This window comes from Haliaeetus leucocephalus, unplaced genomic scaffold, assembly GCF_000737465.1.
Source record: "Haliaeetus leucocephalus isolate CR32 unplaced genomic scaffold, Haliaeetus_leucocephalus-4.0 Scaffold151, whole genome shotgun sequence".
Lineage (NCBI taxonomy): Eukaryota > Metazoa > Chordata > Aves > Accipitriformes > Accipitridae > Haliaeetus > Haliaeetus leucocephalus.
This window is the reverse complement of record NW_010972587.1, coordinates 5,950,617-5,976,543: the sequence shown is the minus strand read 5'-3', so window position 1 is coordinate 5,976,543 and position 25,927 is coordinate 5,950,617. Positions and strand designations below refer to the sequence as shown.

The window sequence follows — 25,927 nt, the reverse complement described above, 5'->3', positions numbered from 1 at the left end:
CTTTTCTACTAAACTCAGACTGAGCTGGCTTGAATAGGTGAAGCAGCCAAGTGAGCCCAGTGTTCCCCAAGCCTCATTAGCCCCCAGGGAGATTAGGTCAGGTATCTCTGCCTGGAAATGGATTATGGATTTAATGCCCTGCTTTGGGTTTACTGATGTATCGGCCAAAAGAAGTCTGCTCCCAGATAGAAGTCCAGGAACAATTCTTTTCAATTACTGAACACTTCAAAATGGGAATTCAAGTACTTTATCTTAAAACGTAACTTTTAACCTCACAAATAAAACACTCCAGAGGAATCCTGAGACTCAAACAAAAAAAAAAAATCACAGTTAGTTTTATGAAAGGTCATTACTTAGTCTATTCATCTTATATTGATTATATATAGGTGTGTGTTGTGTGTATAAAAGTAATAAAAAACATATAAAATGTAAATATAATATTTATACATGTGTGCAAATGTATATATAAAAAACAATCTTGTAAATTGGAAGTTCTACTTCTTAATAAAAAAAGCAATAAAGTTGAAGCTGATTACAAGATTTTAAAAAATTAAAGTTTCATTTTATTTTCTAACATTCACCCTATAGTCTATGCAAGCAAAATTTATACAAACAATACATCAACTCTTCATTGGTTCTAGCTGACATTGAGCTTTGCAGGCAAAGAAGAGCAAGTGGTCATAAAGAAACCAACAAGCTAAGCCAGCTTGTACAGCCAAGGGAAAGTAAGAATTAAATTTTTGTGACGTTCCATGAAATTCTATTCACTCCTCTCACAACACCAAATAGTAAATGCAGAAGGAAATACTTATTTTCTCTTTACTATCTCAAAAGTGGTAATCGGCAAAGTTTTCAAACATAAGAGCAACAATACACTTGGAAATACAGCTCACAAACAACATATTTATATGTACAAATGGATTAACTGAGCTTCCTCACCGAGAAAAATTATTGTTTATTATAGCAGTGCAGGCACACACAGTGCCTGGCAAATTTTTCAGTTACAGACTTGCATGCTTGTACAAGCCTAGTTGAAATTGTTCAAGTGTATGTGGTTGTACTGAATCTGAGGTATAGTCAGAAAAAGACATAGTCCAAGAATGATTCTGTTATGTACTTTAGGAGAAGGAAAAGAACTTCTTGCCACCTTGCTCTGTGTATTATTCCTCAAATAAAAAAAGACTGTCATATATATAATAGTGGCCCACTCCTGTGTCTCCACTTTAGAGCTGTTATACTGGTAAGTGGCTTTTGTGTTTTGTACATCATTTTGCATTGCTTTAAATGTGTCAGTATCTTGTAAACTCCTTATTTTATACTTATTAAACTTACTACAAGTTCACTCCTTGTAAATTGTATTATTAGCAAATAATTTATTTAATTACTTATGGGTATAGTAGTCAATCCACCTGCTTTCTGCATCTGCAGGGATGCTTTAGGGATAATTCTTTTGGTAAAGGATACATACCCCAGGGACTATCTTTTGATAAACATGACACTAGATGCATATGCAATTTCTTAAGGATTAATTAGTAATTGTGTACATTCCTATTTTAACATTTATCACTTAGGCTTTATTCTTGAAGTTATAATTTTAAATAAAATGAACTTGAAATACATGTCAAATGCACGTCTGAAACCTGTCAATCAATATAAGTTATCCTAGCTAGTTTGGAATCTACAGCCTTTGGTTGTTTTCACTACTTCATTCCTCTGAGAAGATAAAAGTAACTAGTTTTTAAACTTTTCACTTCAATAATTAGCTACATGTTACAAATACTCAGACTAATTTATGGTGTTTTAATTCCAAAGATGATGACCACTGACCCAGAACACAATCAGGGACAAAGTAGATGCACTACCACAGAATTGTAGCCAAATGTCTCTTCATTACATGTGTTTAACAGGAAACTAATGGAGCTCGCTGTTCCCTGCCTCATAAAAAAATCTATGGCTTGGCTGATGGCCTGTGGTTCTGCTTTACCATGAGAATAACAATGGGGACTGAGGGCTTGAAAAGAGGAATAATTTGCTTAATTATGCATTGCTTTTGTCCGTTTCTCTCAATTAGTCTGTGATAACCACAGTTCTTTGGTACCTAACTGTGCATATTTGTGCAAAGTGTTTTCCTATTCCATAGCTACAACTTCAGCTTATATTGTGCATGAATAAACCACAAGGAACTTACAGGAAAAATTAAGGAACTCATAGGAAAAATGAAGAACTAAAAAGCATCATTAAAAATGTCATCAAAGGTCACCGAAACTGTTAAGTTATTGTCTGATAGTCTTTAGAGACAGACAGCCATGTCACAACTATGGATTCTTACTAAAATTCAGCCTGTGCTAGAGCACATTACCTTCTTGGAGTAGCACACTAAAATTTTTGCATCCTAAATGTAACTGGATCAAGATGGTGGATCCTTCCTAACTCATTTGAGATAAAGACTATCCGGTCCTGATTTGCTAGTAATAAAGAAACATAATTCAAAGGCCCATCAACCAAAAACTATTCAAGAAAAAAACTTCAATCGCATTGTTCATTACTTTAAATGTTTATTACAACAGAATACTCTTCTATGAAATACAAAGTATTAATTTTACTTTCAGAGTAATAAACTGTGCTGTCTTTCCCCAGAGCAGCAAATGTTTATTTATTCAGCAGTCTAGGGAACTCCTACTTGTTGAAATATTATGCAGATTTGTCCCAAAAGAAATACTGTAACAAAATAAGAAAAGTTAGTTTGAAAAAGGCTAGATTATCAGTATATATATAAGTGTGTGGAAGTATGCATAAAAAATGTGTATGTATATATTCCCTTTTAAGATCAGACTTTGCATTTAAAGAGTTAAATGCAAAATAATTCAGAAAACAATTGAAACAAATAGAAAGAAGTAACTGTGGGTTTTAAAATGTTTATTAGAAATAAAAAAATTCTAATTAGAAAAAAATTCTTTTACACTTATAAATTTGGTAATTGATTTTGATTGGATTGGTAATCCTCAATTTCTGAGGATTATTTACTTTATCCAAAAGGATCCATTCTTTCATTCTCGTAAAAATACTTAAATAGAATTTTTTTTAAAGTTACAGCCAATCCCTCGCACCTAGAAAACTCTGCATTAGATTCAGTAGTTTCATCCATGGCATATGTTATTTGAATACCATACAAAATAGCCTGAATACTGCATGTGCTTTAAATAACACTTATTCTAAAGATAAAACATATCTTTACAATTGAATGCAGCGTTTCTACTTGGAGACAGATATACTGGCATTAGAGTTAAGTAACTGGGCATTACTGGAAGTATGCCTGCAGCAAAATATATCCATCTTTAACATGATATACATATTAGATACACAGATGATGTATAGCTCTTAATCTGTACATCCATCACATATGGCTTAATTTTGACTTCCATTACCATGTGAAATTCCCATTGGAAATAGTCAAGGAGCTATATGCTCAGGGAATGACTTCAGTGCCAAGATGACAGATTTGATTTTAAACATTTCCTTCTTACTAAACGATCCCAGCCAGCCAAACCCCAAATACCTCAGCCCTTAGGTTTACAGCCCATCCTGAACAAGACATTGGCATACCCAAAGACTATCCGCTGACATGCTTCGCCGTTTGATCTGCGGTGTCCGGGTTTATAAAACAAACGTAAATAAATAAATTTCCTCCCACCTGACACGGCTGAATGAAAGGAGGTGTGAGAGGCCAGAAGGGATCGGGCTGATTGCAAGTAGCCACCGAACATCTGGTGACCTTTTCTGTTCGCCGCCTGCTATTCTCTCGTTGTTTGGCCGTAGGGTAGTGGTTCAGAGCTGGCCAAACAAGAGTATTAGCCAGAGAACCCCCTCCGCTTTCTACTGGCATCCTGGGGCCGCGACACTTTGCGAGCACGCACCCTTCAGCTTTATACAGTACAAAAGCTCTGATCAAAGTCCCTCCGAACGGGCTGGGTTCAGGCTGCTCGCTGGAATTTGAGCCCTTGTCAGTCACGTAGGAAGTCTGCTGGTTGGACACTTGCTGCACTGAAAACGGGCCCTTTCTTAATTAGTATTGAGATTTGCCCTTCAGCAACAGCGAAACAGGCGGCCAGGGGAAAAGCCAGAACCTCAGAAAAAAACTGTAAATTAAGCATCCAAACAACAGCTGGGCCCTGCTTGAATTTAATCATATGCGGGCAAAACACATTGGGGTTAATCAAATGAAATAAACTGCTGAAATCAAGCATAGTACTTGAGTCCAGCCAACAAAACCTGAATAATAAATGAAACCAAATAAGAAAAGTCTTAGCAGAGATTTCCAAAATGCCTGAGAAATGCTATAACTTCCAATAGACAGATTTTGATGTAAAATATCAAGCAACGGCTTGATGAAATAGGTCAAATTTCAGCCTGCCAGTCTTTTAATGACACATGTACTACTGTCACCAATAATCTTTTGTGGTGAAGCAAAGAAAGGTATGAATAGCATTGAAATGGGATGAATAAGATGCTCTTTTTTTTCACTCGCATACAATACTTTTGCTGAGTTCTACAAAGGGAAATGGTAGCAACAAATTCAAGCCCGAGATGAACTGTGAGGGAACAAGATTTCTGGCTATTAATAGTTCCCTTCTCCAGACCACAGCGAGGAAAAAAAGTACTGCATATTTTCTGATACTGAAAATTTGGAGGAACATAGGGTTAAGGCTAAGATGAATGCATTTATAGCAAAGGCATCAGAAAGGACTGAGTAATTTTCTGGTCAGCAAAGGGACCGCAGAAGATACTCTGCTCGTACAGTTCTCTGCCTGCCAGAGACGGATGTATCTGCAGAAAAGATAGGCAGTCATCAAACTTTTTTCTGCATTAATCTTACTGTTTGTTCAGGTTTTAGCCTCCTGGCGTGCAAACGTGACTCAAAATAAGGGTCGCAGTACTATGTTATCTATTTAGAGAGTAAAACATGGTTTTGATTTCTTCTCTGAGGATAAATTCCAGCTTTTGTGTTTAGGATTATTTCTCCTTTAAATGCCAGAGCCTGGTGAAGTATGTCTCTCAGATTAGGAGATAAATGATAAACGAATACATGCAAGTAAAGCATTGCTAAGACAGTACAAGTTCATGAAAATTAGAAGCCCATCTGGGTTTTCATAAATTTGTCAAATCAAGTATTTGTTAGTTACTCTGATAATTTTTATGAAAACTATATAATCACTGTGACTTAAATATCAATTCTGTAATTAGACTAAATTTCAGAGGCCACATCACAATTAAAAAGTTTTATATATACTCTGTTTTCAAGCTGGACTTTATTCCTGATGTTTAAGTGATACTTCCTGGAATTTTTTTACGTAAAGTGCTCAAAGGACTGACAGAATTAGTACTAACACCTCTTTAAGCGGTCTCTTTTGATCCTTTGGACTTTTGTGGAAGTGTTTTTTTAATGTTTTACACCTTCTGTACCAGAAATAGCAGAGAATGAACTCAGAACCAGGCTTATTGTGCAATACTTTTCAATTTTTGGTTTTGTAAAGTATGTATCTCATGACAGCATCCCCCCCCCAAATTTACTTACAGTATCTAGTAATATCAACCTTTCTTTTAAGATTGCATTAATTGTGAGGGTGTCCAAATCCCTTGATTATGCCTGGAGAATTTGAAGCCTCTAAGTTTCATGCTTCTGACAAGTTTAATTTTGAGGGAATTTCCACATGTTGGGGATTTGGGAAAAGGAAAGATTTCTCTGGTACCATTTAAAAACCCCATGTGCTAAAAGGATCAGCTTTAGGGTTGCTTATAGGTTTAGAGTTTAAAGAGTGTCTCCATGGAGATGGATTAGAAGGTGAGTGACACAGTCAAAAGAACGTGATTAAATTAACCTTCATAAAACATACAGTGTGCATGCACATATATATATATATGCATACAAGCACATACAGGTTTACAAATGTGGTCCTTCTGGATAGGCAAAACCAGATGCACATGTATATACTTTTAAATTGTCCTGTTGAAAATATTACCTTTCCAATGAGATCAGCAGAAAAGCTATGGTCATTCTTACTAGGTGTTCAGAAGTCCAGAGGCAGTACATGGGACAAGAACCCCAACCAATGCAATGTGAGTTATACAGATTAAACCCAACCTATTTGTCACCCATGCAGAAGAATTAGTTTGAGTGAAAACCAAGCCAAAATGTAACTATCCATTTTTTAGCTTGACACAGTTTCTTTGAAGTATGGACCAAATCTAATAGTAACTTGGGGCTGACTTGGAAGATTTGCCTGGAACAAGTAATGTTATTAGAAACCAGTCTGTATGGTGTTTATTCCACACAAAGGAATACTTGCCAGAAATATAGTCAATGACTTCTAAATAACACTGGGGAGAGATCGGACACAATTTGCTCAAGCAAACTGAAAAAATGGCCTCGTTGCCTCAGCTGCAGAGGAGAATGCCCTGCCATCCTCACTCTGTGCCCTGGTGGCTGTATTATAAGCTATGGCACTGCTGGGGTGACTGGAAAAGGATGGAGACTGAACAGAGTCATCTTTCAACTCTCCCTTTCACCACATCAGCAAGAAGGAATATGCTGATGTTTTCTGTTCGGCGCTAGCAGAAGAAGGGCAAGCTGCATTTCTGCCCATGGAGTAAAGCAAGGGACGGTCCCAAGAGCCTGAGTTATCGCCATCAGAGCGGCTCCCACACCAGCTCTAGCACAGAAACCTGAGCCCGAGCCCACCACGGGCAAACAGTTTGGTCTTACTGATGTGGCACCACTGCCCAGAATCCCAGAAAGCTTTGGGTTGGGAGGGACCTGTGAAGATCAATTAGTCCAACCCCCGGCTGTGGGCAGGGACGTCTTTCACTAAATCAGGGGTTTGCAGGAATCAAGCTAACTCCTCTGGATAACTCCAGCGGCTGCTGCGGGGGCGTTAGCAGGGCTCTCCGAGTGGATGGGGGACGTCCGTGGTTGCGCTGGGTCACAAGCCCAGGCACAGCCTGCCTCCCTGGGCTCCCACTGCCGCCCCGCGTTCTTGGTGGAAAGAAAAGTGCCCTGCAGAGAGCAACGGACTTGTTAGCGAACACGACTACCTGAGGCACGCTGGCTTACCTCTTCTGACCTCTCGGTGTTGGTTTTAGGTTGTTGCTCTCAGGATGGGTGAGTGAAGAACTGCCCAACCTGGCAAAGACCAGTGTCTAAAACGGACAATATTTTCTGCTTCACTAGTTCATTCTCAGAGCTGGGAACAGACTGGCAACCCATCTCGCTACAGAGGCACAAATACCCACAGGTTCAGGTTCTGCAGCCACCTGAACAGAGCAGAAAGGGCGAAGAGTAGCTCTTCCACATTTTCCCGTGGAGCAGTCCTAAGAGAACAAGCGGCTTTCACACAGCTAGAGATTAATTCCTCGCAACGCGAACACAGTACTACTACACTGACTGAAATAATTTCTTGAAAATAATGGCAGTATTTATAGATCTAAATACTCGCTCCATCTGTATTTCAAAGAAAGGCACTCTGTAGGTTGCCCAAGACATCAGGAAGCTGCTTTCCTGAAATGCAGAATGATACTCTCTTGCAACAGCACCTCAGCTTTCCTTGGGAATGATAATTATAGTTATATCCTGAATTGCATTTAAAAATCACTATACAACAGATTGTTCAGTAACTATCCTGTAACTTCATCTGAAACCATAGTAACCAGACAGGATTGTAGCTCACATTTCCTATCTGGCATTATATTCCAATAACACGTTCAATAACTCATATTAGCAGTGTATGACAATTGGAAGTAACGCCAGGGAGCTCTCTGAGGAACAGCCCAGTTTCCATTAGTTATATATCAGCACAGTTATTGCAGCATACGAATATGCAACAATGAATATGTATATGCAGCACATAAAATATACAACTTTGCTTCCCTCTACATCTATCTGCATTTTGCAGGGTTTATCTTTGTGAAATGAAACTATAATGAATTCTATCAGAATATGCAATCCACACCCTTTCTTTGGTTGTGTTTACTTTTCAGCTTTTTTTTTTTAATTGATTCTGAAGAAAGAGTGAGACTGAACTGGATAGGACTGTTGTCACATTCAAAAAGTGTGGAAACTTTCCTTTCCATTTCCACTGTGTTTGATTACAAGATTTCTTCTGCTTGAAGCTGAGGCAATACAGACATCTAATGAAATAATTAATTTGAAAACCACCAAAATAAATAAATTTATTTAAGTCTGGAGTAAAAGTCTCCCAGACCATGTGTCGAGTAAAAGCTATTAGCCAATCTGATAATGTATTCTTTGATACTGTTTATGATCACAAGTAAAAATACTTACATTTGCTGAAAGTTGAGATGTAAGGGTAGCAACTTTCTCTTGTGATGCAACCAGCTCTCTCCGTAGTTTCTGAATTTGCTAGAAAAAAAGAAAAAAGACTGTTGTCAGTATTTCAGTAATTTGCTTTTGTTGTGGTTTGTTTGTTTGTTTTCTTAAGGGATCACTAATAGGTTTACAATGTCTTAGTTTCACATTTTAATCTCAGAACTATTCAGAAATACAAATTATTAAAAGTTGGCACTTAGTGCTGCTCCCAGTGTTTTCTTGCACTTAACCATTGTATGAGCTAGAATCCCAGTTAAGGGAGCACGTATGGGCAAATGCTTAATTACTTCATATGTACAATCCTCTGTTTGCACATGTAAATGTCATATTTTTTTACCAAATCCCGTAAGTTCCAAACATATTCTTAGTGCAGTCAAAGATAGCAGCCCTGGATGAGGCCTGAGATTATGAAACATGAACGAATTTGGGTGAGGTCCGCTGTGCCTGACTGTAGACATGATGCAACCAACATATGTTAAATGTCTACATTAGACTCAGATAAAGTGCCCAAAAGTACTCCCCCACTGCCCGGCATGAAGAAGGCTCTGATGACTACCTCAGACACAGATTTTTTCCTTCATGGATGTCTAAAGGCAGATGAGGTACAGTAACATTTTTCTTTTCTCTAACACAATACTTCCTACAGTCCCTGCGATTCACACATGCAGCCTCTTTAAACCTTATACATTATTCAAAAACTTGCCAACTTAAAAAAATAGATGTGGCTTTAAATGTGCTTGTTGACATGAAAAGATACTTAATTTAAGGCTCCTGTATCCTTTAATGAAAAACAGAATCCTTAAGAAAAAGTATCTGTTTACATTTCAGCTAGGATAGATATCTAACGTGAAGCTTGTGCATCATTTTAAGCCCATTTAACCCTGTTTGAGATCTTACGGGGACTCCAGCCATTGCACTGACCTTAAGCACAGCATGGGGTTTCACTTTGAAACCCCTTTCATATTCAGACATAAAAGAAATTATTCCAGACTAGAGAAGTAAAATGTCTAAAACTAGCCTAGGAAAGGGAGCACATAACATTCACTAGTAAAGACTATTGCAGTACTTTAATTTTATGACTCCCATGAAAACCACCGGGGAATATTGTACAAGCTTTAAGAATGAACAAGTTCCTGTACATCTGTGATACAAAAATAGCTAGGTCATTTACACTAGCTCAGAGCAAAGGAGACAGACTATTGAGCTGTTCTCCATCCTGGTCTGCCCCTTTTCTTTTTCTAAGTTTTCTCTTTGGTTTTTGATAGCAATTATTTGACCTTCCTGCTCTAAGCTACACTTTCATCATATTCCTGCAACCATACAAAGGTAGTTCTCATGAAGTGCTGTTCCACATCTCCTGCAAGAGCATCAGAGAGCAGACCTACATACTGAGAAAACTTCTTGTAGAAATACCCAGGAAAGAAATGTTGTTTCACCTGTCTATACAACCTTATACAAAGGGCAGTGAAATGAGGAATTGTCATTTACACTATTGAGCTATGACATGCTTCTTTAGCTCCTTTGCTTTAACTTTCCGAGAAAGATGCTTAGAAAATTCAGGGAGAAATTACATTGAAATATACTGCAGCAAGTAAGGAAGAATATGTTATTTGTCCAACTTCCTCAAAATACCTTTTAGTTGGCTTTTTCTCTGATTAGAGTAGTAAAAATAGGAGCAGCATAAATGCAGGAGTTGGAAGGCATGTAGCTCTGTGAAGTGGAAGTGCACCCCTTGGTGCTGCATTTTATTGCTGCTACTCCTTGGTGCCCTTTTAATACAACCAGGACTTTATTTTGAGAAAGGCTGTAATTGTATCCAGCTGCTGACCTGGGCTTGTCACCCATTCTTATCCACTGTGAGGAGAAAGAAGCTGTTTTCCATGTCAGATTTGATTTATATCTGAAATCAATCTGCATTGCTCTGAAATCCATCAAAGTGGTCAGTTTTGAGAAATTTAATATAATGCAAAATGTAAGGGAGAGAAGTTCAAAGCGAACATTTGAAGTATTTTTCTCCTGAAAGGCAGCACATTACCTTGAATTGCACAGTCCCTTAGAACCAGTACAGAGTGGTGTTAAGTCTGAAATCAGACGTATCACAGCTCCTCCACTCAGAAGCCTGATTCTCATCGATTCTTTTCCCCTTTTCAGAACCTCAGCCAGGAGGCATTCTTCAGCCCGATACTAAGAAAACACCTTCTAGTGCACTAGAAGCTGCATCAGCTTTTTACCAATACTTCTTAAAAAGTGGTGCAAAGACATGAGGTGTATTTTCCCCAGCGACTCAGCCATTTAGCCATAGCAGGTAAAAAAACCCCCAACTTTAAAATAATATAATGCAATACATACATATAAAAATGAAGAAAAGTTCTTACCTCTGAATGTGCCTTTTCTTCTGCCTGGAAGAAAACAAAGAAGAAATGGCTTAGAAACAGTGTGCAACATAATTGCAGTAATAGAAAATAAAAGCCAGCAACACTGAAGTGAAACGAATAGCTTCATGGATCCATTACATTTAAGGAAGGTATGCAGTAAAAACAATAAATGGAATTCTTTTCAACTTACTTGGAAAGGCTCCAGCTGAAACCCCAAAGAGTTTGCCAGCATACTGACAACATGAAACAGTGGATAAAGGGAGAACAGGAACAGAACTGCAGAAACTGCAGCTACATTTCTAAGATACAAAAGAAAATGTGCTATGCTGTCACTGCATGGACCTTAGCCTGTGACCAGCAAACTTTTACACCGTAGTGATTATTATGGCTCCTGGAACTATGTTCGTTTTACCGTATACCAAGCAATATTCCTAATAGACTAATCCCTGCTAAGAGAAGTTGACAGCATACCAGTAAAACATATATGGGGGGAAGGTGAGGGGAGAGGGGTATTTACACTTTAAATAATTTCTGCCATACAGAGTACTGACCAAAATATTAAGGGCTATCAAGGCATGTTAAAGTTTCAGCTTAAACTTGCTAATAATACTTAATAATGTTAGATATTTTCCACATTGTTATGTTTTGTGTCATATAATGATGCTATTTACTCAGCAGTCTTTTTCAACAAGCTAAGAAACTAAATCAGTGCAAGGCAAACCTTTGAAGGTCATTAAATTCGTAAGCATGGGAGTAGTCTAATTTAGGAGGTATTTGGTGGACAGAGAAATCGTGCTTCAGTGGGATTCTAATGGAAAGGAACAGCGTACCATGAGAGAGGAACCCTTTCATAACATAAAACAAGAATCAGTTAATGTACTGGAAATCAATCCACCCGTGATCTGAGGTGCACCAAGTTCAAAGAAGCAGTCTAACATTGGCTGGAAGAGAAGCAAGCAGTAAAAGGAAAATGTGGGTAGTAGAATTAGCCATAAATAACAACACAAATGCTAAGAAAACCCAAGGTAAGGGCTCCTCGGAAGATTCCCTGACATCAGGCAGTATCTGTGTTATTACAAATTAATATAGCTGCTTTTTTAAGCCTGTATTAAGCACAACTTTTGTGCTGTTAGAATTTTAATAATTTATTATATAAATGTTTTCTTTCTTTACCTGGTGTAGGGGGAGAAGACTTCTAGAAAACGCCTCTTTCCATACGTGCTTATCTGTTAACAGTCACTAAAAATACTGCCATGCTATGGTATTTCCCTTAGAAATATTAGAACTGCTCTTGGCTGAAACTACTGTAATACCTGACACATCAATATGTGGGAATGATTCAATATAATGATTGTTTTATTTGCCAGCACTGATGTGACACACATACTAACTTTCTGATCTATGTTCGCAAAAAGGAGATTTTTTCTGCCTACAGAAAAAATTGAAATTCTGTTCTCATTATTGTTACTTTGAACACATAGTGCATGAAAAGTCACAAAGAGATCGAGAAAGACCATGTCCCCTTATGAATTCTACTCTGCCAAGAAAAGCAAAAAAAAAAAAAAAAAAAAGGGTTGGGGACTTTTTCCTGTAACTGCCATGTGGGGATGTGGTCCCGTGTCCTTAGAGCACCGGCCCCTGCTGATGAAGGCAGTGCTGCATGTTGTTACCAGATGACTCCCTCGCTGTAGGAGGAAGCGTTGCCTCTCTCCCAGAGTTCAGAGGGGTGGCTCCTGCAAGTCAACTTTTGTGGGCAGTGGAAGAAGTAAATGAAAGAGAAAGAACAGGATTCTGGGCATACTATCAACCTAAAAAATAAAATCTGACAACCCAATACATATGAGCAGTTTTTACTTAAGAGTTCATGCTGACACCATTGTAACCCAGCACGCAGGCATTGGTTCAAAAGGCTCTAAGAGGAAATAATTTATTTTCTCCCTCTACTTCTCCATCATATCGATGCATCCCATTCTTGTAAGGATTATTTTTTTTCTTTTTTTGAAGACTTAAAATATTAACATACAAATGACATGTCCTTACACATCTCCTTTGAGCTTGGCTTAGCACAGTTAATGAAGTCTAGGGATTCTAAGTGTAGCTAATGCTGAGAGCCAGTGTGAGAAATACAGCAATTAACTAAATATGTGTAAATTGCAGTGTCTCACCTACCGAGCAGGAGAAGATTAAAATTGGAGACAACGTATCATAATTTACACTACCACACATCTTTTTCAACTTCTTGGAGAGCTAGATATATTCATTGCCAAAACTGAATCAGTATTTCAATCCTACAGTCTACTAAGTCTGCTTACACGGCATACTGTTCTGTGAAACCAAATGTTTGTCTCTACATGCATATCTCTACAAGCTAGATTTCCAGTTTATTCAAGTAAGTCCTGACAATCCAAATGCAAATCAAGAAGAAAGCCAATATTTACAGAAAGTGCTAGTGAACACAGAACTTCTGTCTCATTGGACTTATTCATTGCGATGGTAGCAAATCATGAAATGTCCCTTCTGAATCTCATATTCTAATTCTCAGAGAGGCAATCTTCAGAGAATAACTGCAAGATTCTCAGCTATCCTTTGGAAATAATACATAAAGATCATTATCTTTATTTAGTACTTTCTCTGAAGCTCTCCAGGGATTAGGCTGCAGAAAGCCACTAGCACCAAGGCTTAAGGCAACGCTTGAGAAATCTGATAAATACATTTGATTGAGATACTTAGGGAAAGGCAACTGCTTTGGAATTCATGCTTAATGATTTTGGCCTGCTTAAGCAAGGTAAAAAAGCTCTTCTAGTCCTCCTTGAATCTAGTAATAGATGAAAGTGAGTTACCTGTGCCATAGCCCTGTGAAGCTATCCCTTTCTGGAGGAAACGGGGCACTGCACTGTGTCATCAAACAATGAAACGGTCTCTGCTTTCAGCTGATGTCATACTGATTGCCAACCTCTCATGTTTCTCTACTCCACTTGTGCATCATCTTTTGATGAATTGCTGAAAAGTTTAAACTTTTTTCTCAGGATAAGAGGGATCAAGCAGAAGAAATTCTGATCAAAAATCATCCCTAAAGATCAATCCTAGTAATTTTGTCATACTAATTCCTTTTTTGCCCTTTACACATTTTTCTGTAACTTCCATTAACTTGTTGACATAATCAATAACCTAAGGAGCTGGGCTTAGCTGCAGTGTGAATTCACAGTCAGATGTTTCAGAAGATATTCCACTTACAGTATGAACTTGGGGAAACAGTTTAAAGTTTGTCTTGCAGGAAAAATACTGTTCTTTAATATCATGGAGTTTAGGTAGTATTTCCAAGATACTCTGTAATCTTGAATGATAGCAGGTTATATAAATAGAAAGTATTAGTAAACCCATGCTACATTACACAACATTAGAGTCAAGATATTTCAGACTTAGTGGCTTTTGGATGCTGAAAGCATCCTGTGTCACTTTATAATTTGATTTTTACCATCTGTCAGTTTCATAACATTCTTCTAAAATTTGGCATCAAAGCTGGAATTATAATTTTGGACACCCCCCCATGCAAACTGATCATAGTGTCTCATAGACAGGGAAAGAGTAGTAAAGATTTTTCGACTCCAGAAACCTCAGTGAGAAGCTTTGCTTTGAATGTTAGTCATACCTCACGTGCAGCCTGTCTGTATGTACTGCATGTACATTCTACCCCCCAAAACCAATTCTGGACTGGAATTGCTTGCAACTTGCTACTTAGGGCCTGGACAAACCTAATGTGTGTGTACCTGATGTTTTAGACATGCACTTGTATAGAAATTTTAACGATTGAGCAGGACTAGGAGAGGCACCGTTGCAGTAGATGTTGTGCACAGCTGCAACCTACTTTCCAAGCTAACATGAGTTTAGCATTGAGATAGGGCTACCAAACAGTACAAGTGTATCAGACTGCATGGGCTCGGTTTTCCCAGGCAAGAATGGTGTTGGTTCTGGGTAGGGGAGTCCGTGTCATTCCTGGGATGTCAGCTGACATTATTCAACACCTGAAAATACGGAGAGGAGACAGACTCTTCATGAGTGCCTGGTATGAAAGCAGGTAAGTGGGTTGATCTCCCGTGGAAAAGGGCTACTACAGCGTGTAATTGTAGTTAGCAAATAGGTTGCAAAGCAACTGTTGCGTATCAGCAAGGGAATGTCCCAACATGTTTAACTCCCCCCATATGGATCATTTCTTGTTAGTAGAATAACTGAAGCAACAAATTACGCAGAAGATCTCATAAAAGATACCAAAACAATAAAATAGAAAAAAAAATCAACCCCAGAACTTCTGCTTGAGCTAGAATACAATTATTACTCAATCTAATTAATCTAATTAACTAAGATTAATAATTGAAGACACTCTTCTCTTTCGAAACAACATCTAAATGCTGTCATTTGCAACAAAGATCAGTGGACATTTAAACTGCAAATTGTATCTCCCTTACCCTGAAGCAATCTTGTGTTTTTCAAGAAGTGTACTTCAAACAGTGACAGAACAAAAACACTTTGTAAATTGTGCAATTAGAAAACTAGCTGAAAATAATAAAAAATCACTCAAAATTACTAACTACAATAGCATAAGGAGCCCCCCTTAAAGAGAGATTCCTAGACCATTACCTTCTTTTTAGCTTTTAAAACATACACTAGGTGATTTTAAACAGTTCTAAGCAAGTTACATAAAAAGATGAAAATAATGTATTCTAAAATAACATGACAGTAATAGCAAAGTTGAAAATAAATGTTCCTGCTTTATTGCAGTACAATTTTAATCCTCCTAAACCTCGAAGTATTGAAATTTTCAAGAACAATGAACAAGAACAGAGGCAGGCAGAACTTTTTTCTAAAATGTCAATACTCACCGTAGAGTAGAGAGAGGATGTGCTGGAGACAAGTGATAATGAGGACCCATGTACTTTAAAAAAAGGAAAATAACATGAAATATTGATGAAAGCATAAAGCGTCCCCCATGTAGCTCAATAACTAAACATCTTTTTAAAATGAGAACCAATCTTCCACAAAGTATAGAAAAGCTATTGATATTTTTTCCTGCACTTAAAATGATTGTTCTATACAGAAAAAGCACTTTCCTGTGTATGGGGTAGGAGAGCCAGTGAGATTCAGTATTATTCCCAGCAAACCAAGCATCACTTTTGTTGTTTTGACAACAAATCACTTGATAAATACACTCTTTAGAGAAACCAGAAATTGAGCTATTTATACATCTGTCCAAAGCTGAGCAAACTGATTTTAATGAGACTATGCCTTGCAAAACAGTTCATATTCCCAGAAGTGAGCTCCCAGGCTTTGCTCAGCTGGTTTCTCCCCTCAGCACAATGCAGACCCATTTATTTGTAGTCTATGTGAAGGGGTTACTGCAAGAGGTAGTGCCATATTTCCACTAATCGTCAGTAGAGTCAGCCTCAAGAGCACCGAGTGAACTTTGCAGGACTTCAACTCAAAAAACGGGGTTCCTGGCCTTTCTGAAAATGGCGAGTGAAGACTAAACTGAGACAAAATTGCCCCTTCTGCTTCTGATGAGTCTCCTGAGGAAGGACACACCAAGAGAATTTTGAAGAAGATTATTTATTTCATTACTTCTTTGCATTTTTGTTTCAAAAGAAATTTGTTTAATATTTCTAATCTGCCGGGGTTTGGTAAATAAATTATTCTGCTTTAATACCTACCTGGCATCTGTATGCCAAACTGACAATACAAGAATACTTGGATTAGCCAAATAGACTTTAAATATAGTTTTGTAAGTGGACAAATACTTACAAAGATGTGGTACACTGACCGTTGAAACCTTGACGCTTTCAATCTATCTTTGGGTTTCAGTCTGCTTTAAATCTTTCAGCTAAACTCCCGTTCTGCTCTCGTACACAGTGGCTCTACCCATTACCTCACTTCTTTCAGGATAACCTTCCTCAGAGCTCCTATCTTAAATAAAATACATTTGGCCTTCCAACAGCATCATTTCATGTTAATCTCTAATGACCATAAACTGCTGAAAACTGTTTATTATTGCTGCATTGACTTTCATTTACTCAGGTTGATCATGGTTATCCACTCCAGCTGGATACGAAACATGACTAATGAAAAAGCTCTCATCAAAGCCACTGGTGACCCATTACTGGAATTCTAGATTTAACACCTCTTTTTCTATGCATAAATTATTTGCCTTGTTTTCTCTATTATTCTTCCAGTGTTTCACTTGATAATTCTCCTGTTCCTCGGCAAAGGGTCTGTAGTCACCTCTGTCCTTGAATTATGTGATCTGCTTCTGTGCAGTCAGCCATCCTCTCTGTGCTGACAACTCACAGCTTGATCTGACCTGCACCCTACTGCTAGGATTACATACCCAGATGTCTGCCTGACATAGCGTCTAAAATGCAGAAGAAGGCATTGAAAAGCAAAAGTACTAGTTGTCCGTTATTACATCTAGGACTTTTTTCCCCCCTTTTATCTCATAATGATGAGCTTAGGGGCTAGGGGAAGACATTTTTATTTGCTTATTATAAAGACCATTTATATTGTCATCACTTAGCAGTAAGGATGATTGATGAGATGATGTTATAGAATGAATCTCCATTAAATTTTAGTAGTTTAATTTTGGGGTTTGGCTTTTTGTTGTTGTTTTAATTAACAAGAGAACTTTCTGCTTATGGGAATTCTGCAAATAATTAGATTTACCAGAAATGTCAGGCAGAAGAAAATGCTAGAGTGCATTTAATTAGGAGTTGTCACATGCTCTGTGGTTAAAAAAGAACAAAAACCAAAACAAAAAATATTCCCCAAATTCCAAGTGTTGTACATAGCATTAAAGAAACCAGACCAACAGTAATAATCTGCATAAAGAAAGTAGTGAGGTCAGATTAAATGACAGAGTTTAAATACAGAAATTCACATAGTGTTTGCTGTAGGAGGCTGTAGGAAAGCGGGGAAATGAAATGACTACAAAAGAAAGGGGATACTAAGTAGCACTGGCATTTGAAAAAAAAAAAGGAAATACAGAAGCAGGACTAAGAAAGCATGGAATCACAGGTGTCAAGGTATGCTCAGACACTTCAAATTTAGGGGCAAAAAGAATAAAATAATTTTCCATGGCTTCCTTTCCTCCAAAATTTCTGTTAAAGGATCTATACATGTATGGCATACACAACATTACATATTAATGTGTGAAAGAAATATTTTCCATGTTTTAGGGTAAGGAATTCCTGTGAGTCCAGCTCAACAAAATTAAAAAAAAAGCTTCACAAAATTATTTAAGTTATTATGTTGCAGAAGAAATATTTTAAAATTTTTCTACACTTTGGAGGCCTATTTTGAGGGCCTATTTTGGGGCCTATTCACTGATCCAAATAGTAACTCAGTCTTACCTTCTTCCATGCTGTCCCTGAATGAACCTGAATGACTAATTGCTCGTGGTCTTTCTTCTAAGGATGTAGCACTGCCACACAGTTGGGAGTCATCATACAGATCAAAAGAAGTGTCTTGTGCAGGGATGCTGTTTGAACGCATCATACTGGGTCCAGGAAGGTTAAACTGAGATAGGTTGGTTGGACTCACTGGAATACAAAGCTTTATTAATGAAGCACATTTCCTTTTAATGAATTTTGGTTCTGCATAAAATTGTAATGTAGGACTAGTATGGTAAGGTGCACTTTACAGTGTTGAGAAAATGAAAGGCTTTTATTCCTACATACAAAGCCACCACAAAAAGGTAAAGCAGATGATCTCCAAGGAGCTGGAGCTGGATGAGACTAATCCTGTAAAACACATGGTAACACTAACAGCGGTGTCTGAATACACACTTGTTCACTTTGACAACCCAAGACAGAAAATCAATGGGAGAGATTCAAAAGTTAAAAGTTAAGAAGGAGTAAGAAGTCATAAGTATTTTTTATAAGCAGGTCTTCTAATAAATCAGTATCTGCATTTTATTGTTATATACCTATATTACCAACTGCTGTTAAGACCAAAGTTTATTGGCATATTCAAGACATATTTATCCTTTGATTTTCTACAGCACCTACCACTATATCAGGTTAAAATTCCTGCACAGGCCAGTTGAATCTTGTCATACTACACAGAAGTAGTCCGATCACTCAGGGTGGAAATCCAGAACAGCTTTGATGAACCTACTTTAAGATTTTGCAAAGTTTGTTTGCTAGTAGGAAGGAAAGCCTGGTTATGGTTCATGTCAACCACATGAACACAGCGCCTAGAAGAAAAATCTAATTTTCTGTCCAAATTCAGCCTCAGTGTTTGGACTTTTATTTTAGATCATGCAAGATGTGCCTTAAGTCATAAACTACCAGAGCAGCTGTGTTGTGAGAGCAAATTATTCCATAGGGCTATGATAATGGAAAGAAGCAAAGAACAATGAGGAAATAAATTAACCCCCACCCGATCTTATTGGTCTCTGTTGTGAGTACAAGAACTATGAACAAAAAGAAAAAGAAGATAATTGTAAGCAGAAAATGATAGAGTGAAAGAAACACTGCTTAAAAAGAGCTGTGCCTAAAACTACTGCAAGTACATGGAGGAAATCAAAAGCAGTGGCTTGCCTAGCCAGGATCCAATTTCGGTTTTAAAAGTGGCTTTGTTCAACTTCTTTTCCCATATGTAATAAGAGCAACATTTGTATGTCTGATCAAATTCCTTTTGAGTGATTGTAACCTACAGATGCCATAAGCTGTGACAGAGTGAGGGAAGTGTGAGTGCTTGAAAGGTTGCTGGTAGTTCCACAGTAAGGGCCTAAAACACAAAAGCTCCTCGGGAACCTAGGTATGTGTCCAGCATGGTGCAAATAAATGGTTTTCTACTAAGCATTAAAGAAAAATAAAATTATTAATGAAACTAAATTTGCATTGGATTAACTTGAAACAAGATCCAGAAGAACCAAATCTAAACCTTGACCTGTAATCAAAAATATCTGAAATATGACTCATCCCAAATTATTATATTGAATTCAGGTTAGGATTTGGATTGGGCCCAGTGTGGTTATAGACAGGTCCAGCCACTGAAATGCATTGGAAAGGCCTATCTCAAAGCAAACCTATGTATAGGAAAAAAAGCAATGTTTAGTGTCTGGGTTGACATTCACTAAAATCACAATCCTACTGATTGCGAATCCTAAAAGATGAGTAGCTTTGAACTAGAAGCTAATTTCCAGTCCTGACTCAGATTTTCTTCTCCTTAGGCAAGTCATAGAGAATCTGTGCTTTTTTTCTGTGTGCAAAACAGGAGGTACCCTGGCCTACTCCATGAAGAACACCCTGAGTTTCCCTTCGTTAGTGAGGTACCACAATATGGTGATGGAAGTGTTAAAATAAACTATCTAGTTTGGCAAACGAAGAAATATGAACGGTTGAATTTTATGATTCTATTCTAGAGCGGGAGAAACGGTGAAGGGAAACAACATTTACCCAGGTTGGAAAAGTGATATTTTCCAGTTGCAGATGAAGACATAGCTGAAGGAGAAACAAGCGGGGACTGACTGCCAGTGTCTTGCAGGCCTCCAGTTGAATGGGAGCGTAGCCATTCCTTGCCTTCCTCCTGACTCGTCTGCCGGGATGATGGAGTGTATCTGAAAAACCACAGCTGACATGCTCAAAACAACCACAAGGTGATGGTTTGGAAAGAAACATGCGTCACATAAATACCCGTCACCAGTTAGATAGAACAAAACCCTTGGAAAGCATTGAGTCTAGTCAAGTGACTATCGCCAGGGATTTTAACAAGGTAAAATCTACCGTCTTATTACAACAGAAAAAGTACAGGACTTGCAACCCCTTTCCTCTTCATCCCCCTCCCCAAAACAGCATTCCCTTCCTTTGAAGAGATATGGTGATCAACCATAGAAGACAGACAACTGAGCTGACAGGAAAGGACTTCAAAGCTATAGGAAGCGTACATACAGGTTGATGCAAAAGCTCGCAAGCTGTATGGCCAGGGTGGGGAATGGACAGACTCGAAGGCAAGAAATGTGAGTAGCCGCTTACAAAATGATATCTGCCACAGATCGTGTGGGCAATTGGTTAGATGATAGGAGTGAAACAGATCAACAACTCTGAAAAAGGAGTTTGCGTCGGTAATGACAGCTACTCATGGTCATACATGTGGTCTGCCGCTCTGAATGCTACTTGGGATTGTGTCCTGCTGCAAACTGGGGGGAGGGAAAGGGACAGGAAAAATCCACAATTAGCAGAAACAAGTTCTCTGGAAGGAAGAAGTCTGGCAATCAAATCATTCATCAACTGCTTCCTATGGCAAACCAATAAAACAAGTGCAACTTGACACATGGGCTGAGAGGGAGAACTGGTAACTCACTGGCCCAGCCTCTTTTGGCTGGGCTGGAAGAAGGGCAATTCTGGCAGCGGTTCAACATTAACATGTGCAGGCAGTGTGGGTCTTAATCAAGAGATTGTTTTCAGCAATGTCTGCAATAGCCTGCTTCATTCAGCACAATCTCCTGCTGAGAAATGAGCACCTTCTTCACCACTGTCATGAGCCATCAGTGTTCCCCAAACAGCAGAGCAGAAAGGGCTTTTGATATTCTGGCTTCAGGCTTGCGAGGCACAAGTATTTCTGCTTAGAAAGCAGATTAAATGAACGTGTAAGTTCTCATGTTTTGCTTGGGGTTTTGTATAATATTTCACGGCATTAAAACATCTTGGCCTGATTAAATATTTACTTCCTTTCTCCTTTCAAAAAGGCAGCTATGATCTTTGCTTATAAATGTGGTAGAGCAGAGTTACCCAGTAGTTATCAGATCAGAAAGATGGCAAAATGAGAATTCAAGATCTGGGTCTTGGACTGGGATCTCCGCACATTAAATCAAACTGTCGGTCTTTCTGGGAGAACTGATCAGGCTTATATGCCTATAAGCTCTTTTCCCACTCCATTTCACTTTCAGCTTTCAGCCACCATTACAGTTGTACAGCCACAAACCTCAATCATCCCATCGTACCCTGGCAGGGTCCCCTTCATGCCTCTTTCATGTCTTCCACCTTTTCCATTCTCTCTGAATCCCAAATGATCATTTTGGGATAACAGGAAATTTGATTAAATTCTTATTAAGGAACAGCTAGTGCAGGAGATGCTTTCTAGCGACAACATTTCAGCACTAACCTAAAATTTTGTAAAATATTATTTATCAATAACTCAAGAGATTTAACTGTGTAATTTCAGTGACTGGAAGGCTGCAGAGTGTCTGTGTGCATGCACATATATCCTTGCTTGCCAAATCTCCTTCCTGGATTAGGGACATAGGCTTCCATGCCTAATGAGACTAGACAAGTTACCTAATGATCCCCTTTTTTAACCACGGCGTGGAGAAGACGGTGGATGACTTCTGTGTTCTGTGATGAAGACAGCTCTAATTAGTGGGGAATTAGTAGCAAAGTTGGACTCTCAGTATTGCTGGATAGGGACCAAGAAAGACTAGCTGGAGCAAGTCTCATTTTATACTTACAAACCTTGGCTATTAAAATTAGCATTTTCCAGCCCTACCCTTAGTAGAGCTTCAATTCAAATTGCACGAGTGTTTGCATTTAGAGTTCACATTCAGATCCACCTCCAAAACCTTGTTTTTCTCAATGTTTTCAACAATTAGTCCCATTGAATTGCAAAAGTATCTTGTTCTTTTAGCTCTCCAGGATTCAATGCCTTTTAAGATGCTTTGCATAAGGAAGCTATCCTTAACAGTAATCCCTTTCCATGATATATCTTGAAAGGAAGTTTGTTCACTAGGCAGACTTGGAAAGAAAAATCTACATTTTCTGGTTTGTATCTAAATACCAAGAACTCTGTTGTAAAAAGGATCAACAAAAGGAGAAAGAAAAGGAAAGACAGCGTAGAAAAGGTTACAGGAAAAGAGAGAAGCAGCAGTCATGCTCAAAAAAATATATACCTTAATCCCTTTTTGGGTAGTGTATTTCTGTCAAGCTGCGTGCTGTTAAAACAAAAAAAATCCCTAAGGACATACAGTAAACAGGACTGTTCAGAATTACAAATTTTAAAGGGCTAGATTTGTGTGCATAACAGAAGGTCATTTAATGCTTTTTAATATATCTTTCACGATAAATCCCCGACTCTTTGGAGGGGACGATAGGACATGGACTGCTGCACATCCATTTTTCATCTAGACATGCTCTGGGCTGGGTCAATAGTAATTTGGAGACTGTCCAAGTCAGAAGGAAGTCCTTCCTTACCATTCCTAACCTTCCTACAGCTTCACCCTGCAATCTGTGCGAGAATCATATGGTCACAGTATGAATCTTTATTTTTCACAGTTGCCTGTGATATACCAATAGATTTCCGAAAGAAATGAAGGTTGTGGCACCTGCTAAGAGGCAGCATGGCCTTGCCAGAAGCCAAATGACAGTTCTGCATGCAGAGATACGTGCTAAATATACAGACCCTTGGTTTTCTGTTGTTTTTTGGGCTCACATAGAAAGGTGATGGTGGCGACAATGAAAAGCAGCACCAGAGCCACATTGTTCCATATTCATGCACACACATTGGCAGAGTGGCTGGTTATGGGAAATCAGTTTTCCTAATTTAAACCCCATCACTAGAAGGGCACCCACTAGTGTTCCTTCAAATAAGTGTCATTTGGCATTTCCTCATGAAGACTTGGTAGATCGGTCCCTGACTAGTGTGGGTTGAATTTCAACTAGTTATCATCAAGTAAGCATTGCAATGTTTTTTCCCTTAAGAACATAATTTAGTGTCACCAGATTAAATTGCAAAATGGCTTTAGAAAGTTTCTGTATTACATATCATAATCACACCTCTAAGAGCAACAGTAATTTAGGACCCTCCCTACCCAAGAAAACTCTCCCGCCGTTATTAAAGGTTGTTTTCTATTGTGTTGAGGGTGCTGGGCGCCCTGCTGTCGTGAAACCTTGGTCCAAGTAGGTAAAGGCAGTGAAAACACTGTTGGCGTTAAGAATCCATTACCATTAGAGCTCGGACTAATGGAAGTAAAGCACTTTTACCACCAGAAAGTTTTATAGGTAATTTTACTAGTTTAAGCAGGGCCTTGTTCTGCATGGAGAGAAAGCAAATGGAAGGAGAAACTTAGCAGGATTTCAGCAGAGGTCCAGCTATCGTGGTCCATATGAGAGTAGTCCTCTATCAGACCGAGGACTATGTTTTCAGCATTTTGCTCCTAGTGTAACTAACAGGATTAAGAATGGTTGGTAAAAAGACAACATAAATTTGAATGCATGATTCACGTATTTTTTAGTTCCTTACAGAGAAGAATGGGGCCTTGGTGTTCCTTTATGTACCTTCATGCACCTCTAAATTTCAAAACAAACAAATATGATCATAATAACAACACCAGTTTCTTCTGCAAATACTTCAAACATCTTAATGAACAATATGTTTTCTAATATTACTTTAACGTGAAGTTCTATGTATTTCAAAATAATCCATAGCACATTATCTAAAACTAAAGGAGCCAATCAGTGCTCCTTTAAAGCAATCCACAAGCCAAAAGTTGTAAGTCAGTCAGATAACTAGGCTAATAGTGACCATAGGATTTTGCTAAAAAACTTTTGAATTCAGATACTCAAATGAAATAGGGGTGAACATTCCTCAACATGAGCATGGAGATATTGCAACTGCATAAAAGTGAGTGTAGCAAACATCCATTCTGGGTTTTAAAATACTAAATCTTGCAAAGATGCTCCTAGATTTCAGATGATTGCATGAAACCATTAACGATGGTTCCATGTAACTATTAATTCAGACCGATAACTGCCCATAACCTTTTAGTATCTGAAAGCATTCCTCCACCAAAATACTTCTGCAGAAACTGGACTTCAGGCAAACAGAACTGAACTGACCTTAGTGCTCAAAAGATCTCTAAAGATGATATGAAAAAAAGTCAGTCCCTTCCTGAAAGAAGCAATGCATACATGGAAATCTGTCTCATTGGCTTAAAACAAATACCAATATAAAGCGAAGATGAGAATATGATAGTATTCCTGATGTTTTCCTTTGCCATGTCAATGGCAAAAAGCGGTCTTGCAGGAAGATGCATGCTGATGTAGGCTGAAGTTATCAAGCCCACTGTATCTCTGTCCCCTTTTGTTTATATTGCATTGCTGAAACCGTCTGCAAGTTCTCTGGGGGAAATTACAGGAAGCCTTACAGTTCTCAGTTTCCTACCTGCCCTTGGTGTTGAGGTTAACCTGGGAAAGGGCCATAATGCCATATCCTTGGGCTGTATCTAACTGTTGCAGAGTTGTTAGGGAATAAAACAAATTATTGCAAGCTAAGAAACACCTAGGGAAGTCTAGGACAGGCTGGGCCAAGCTGATATGAGTGAGTTTCTACAAATGGCTGAGCACACAAGAAAATCTGATACATGATGCATTGTTTCACACCTTCAAACCACAACCATCAACTATGATGATAATTTAAAACAACTGAAAGTCTTTAAGAGCTTAAGTGGATTTCAGTGCACTTTCATGGCCCTCAGAACTAAACATTCTTTTAAAGTAAACCAGAGCAAGACAGTCATGTAATTAGAAACCATTTCCACTCTGCTAATCTTAAAATGCAGCCATCATTGCTGATAAGATCACTGTTAATTCCTATATTTCTGCATTTTTTATGCATCCTTTGCTGTGTCACTCAGACCAGGCAGAAGAAAGACACAAATTTGCAATGCCCAACAGCAATTAAGGGTTCAAAAGAACTACTGGTCATGTGTCCACCTGGAAAATTTTATCAATTAAAGCATTGATATTTCACCAATTAACCCCAGTAGATGGTTTTATTTTAGAGTGTAAATACCCGTATGATTTATTTTAATCCCTCTAAATTGTCGTAAGATAAAATACAAGCGTCCTCACTACACATAGGGAGTTACACTGCTATGACAACAGAAGTAGACTTGTCTAAATAAATACTGCTAGCGCAAAACCAGCAAAAGTCCTTAGGGAGACGCAAATTTTTCTGAAAAAACAAATGTTTTGCTGGTATTTACTGAACCTATTTTCTAGTTATTACAATGCAAAAGAATCTCATCCAATGACACAAAATTTGGCTGGAGTAAACTTTGACACTGTATCAGTACAGCAGTTGCCAGGGAGCTCTGTGTTTTTGCTGTACCATTGCTTGGGGGGTAGCCTGA

General features: G+C 38.3%; 1 protein-coding gene across 3 annotated transcripts in view; it reads right to left on the bottom strand.

The window, feature by feature from the left end:
* NAV3 (neuron navigator 3) overlaps positions 1 to 25,927 on the bottom strand; it is a 274,517-nt gene that overhangs the window by 30,833 nt on the left and 217,757 nt on the right. For all 3 annotated transcript variants that reach the window (XM_010561819.1, XM_010561817.1, XM_010561818.1), the window contains exons 17-22: positions 22,688 to 22,729; positions 20,202 to 20,362; positions 18,150 to 18,338; positions 15,633 to 15,685; positions 10,756 to 10,779; positions 8,336 to 8,413 (exon numbers count right to left, since the gene is read on the bottom strand). In XM_010561819.1, coding sequence (XP_010560121.1) covers positions 8,336 to 8,413; positions 10,756 to 10,779; positions 15,633 to 15,685; positions 18,150 to 18,338; positions 20,202 to 20,362; positions 22,688 to 22,729 — 547 coding nt within the window. The remainder of the gene's footprint in view (positions 1 to 8,335; positions 8,414 to 10,755; positions 10,780 to 15,632; positions 15,686 to 18,149; positions 18,339 to 20,201; positions 20,363 to 22,687; positions 22,730 to 25,927) is intronic.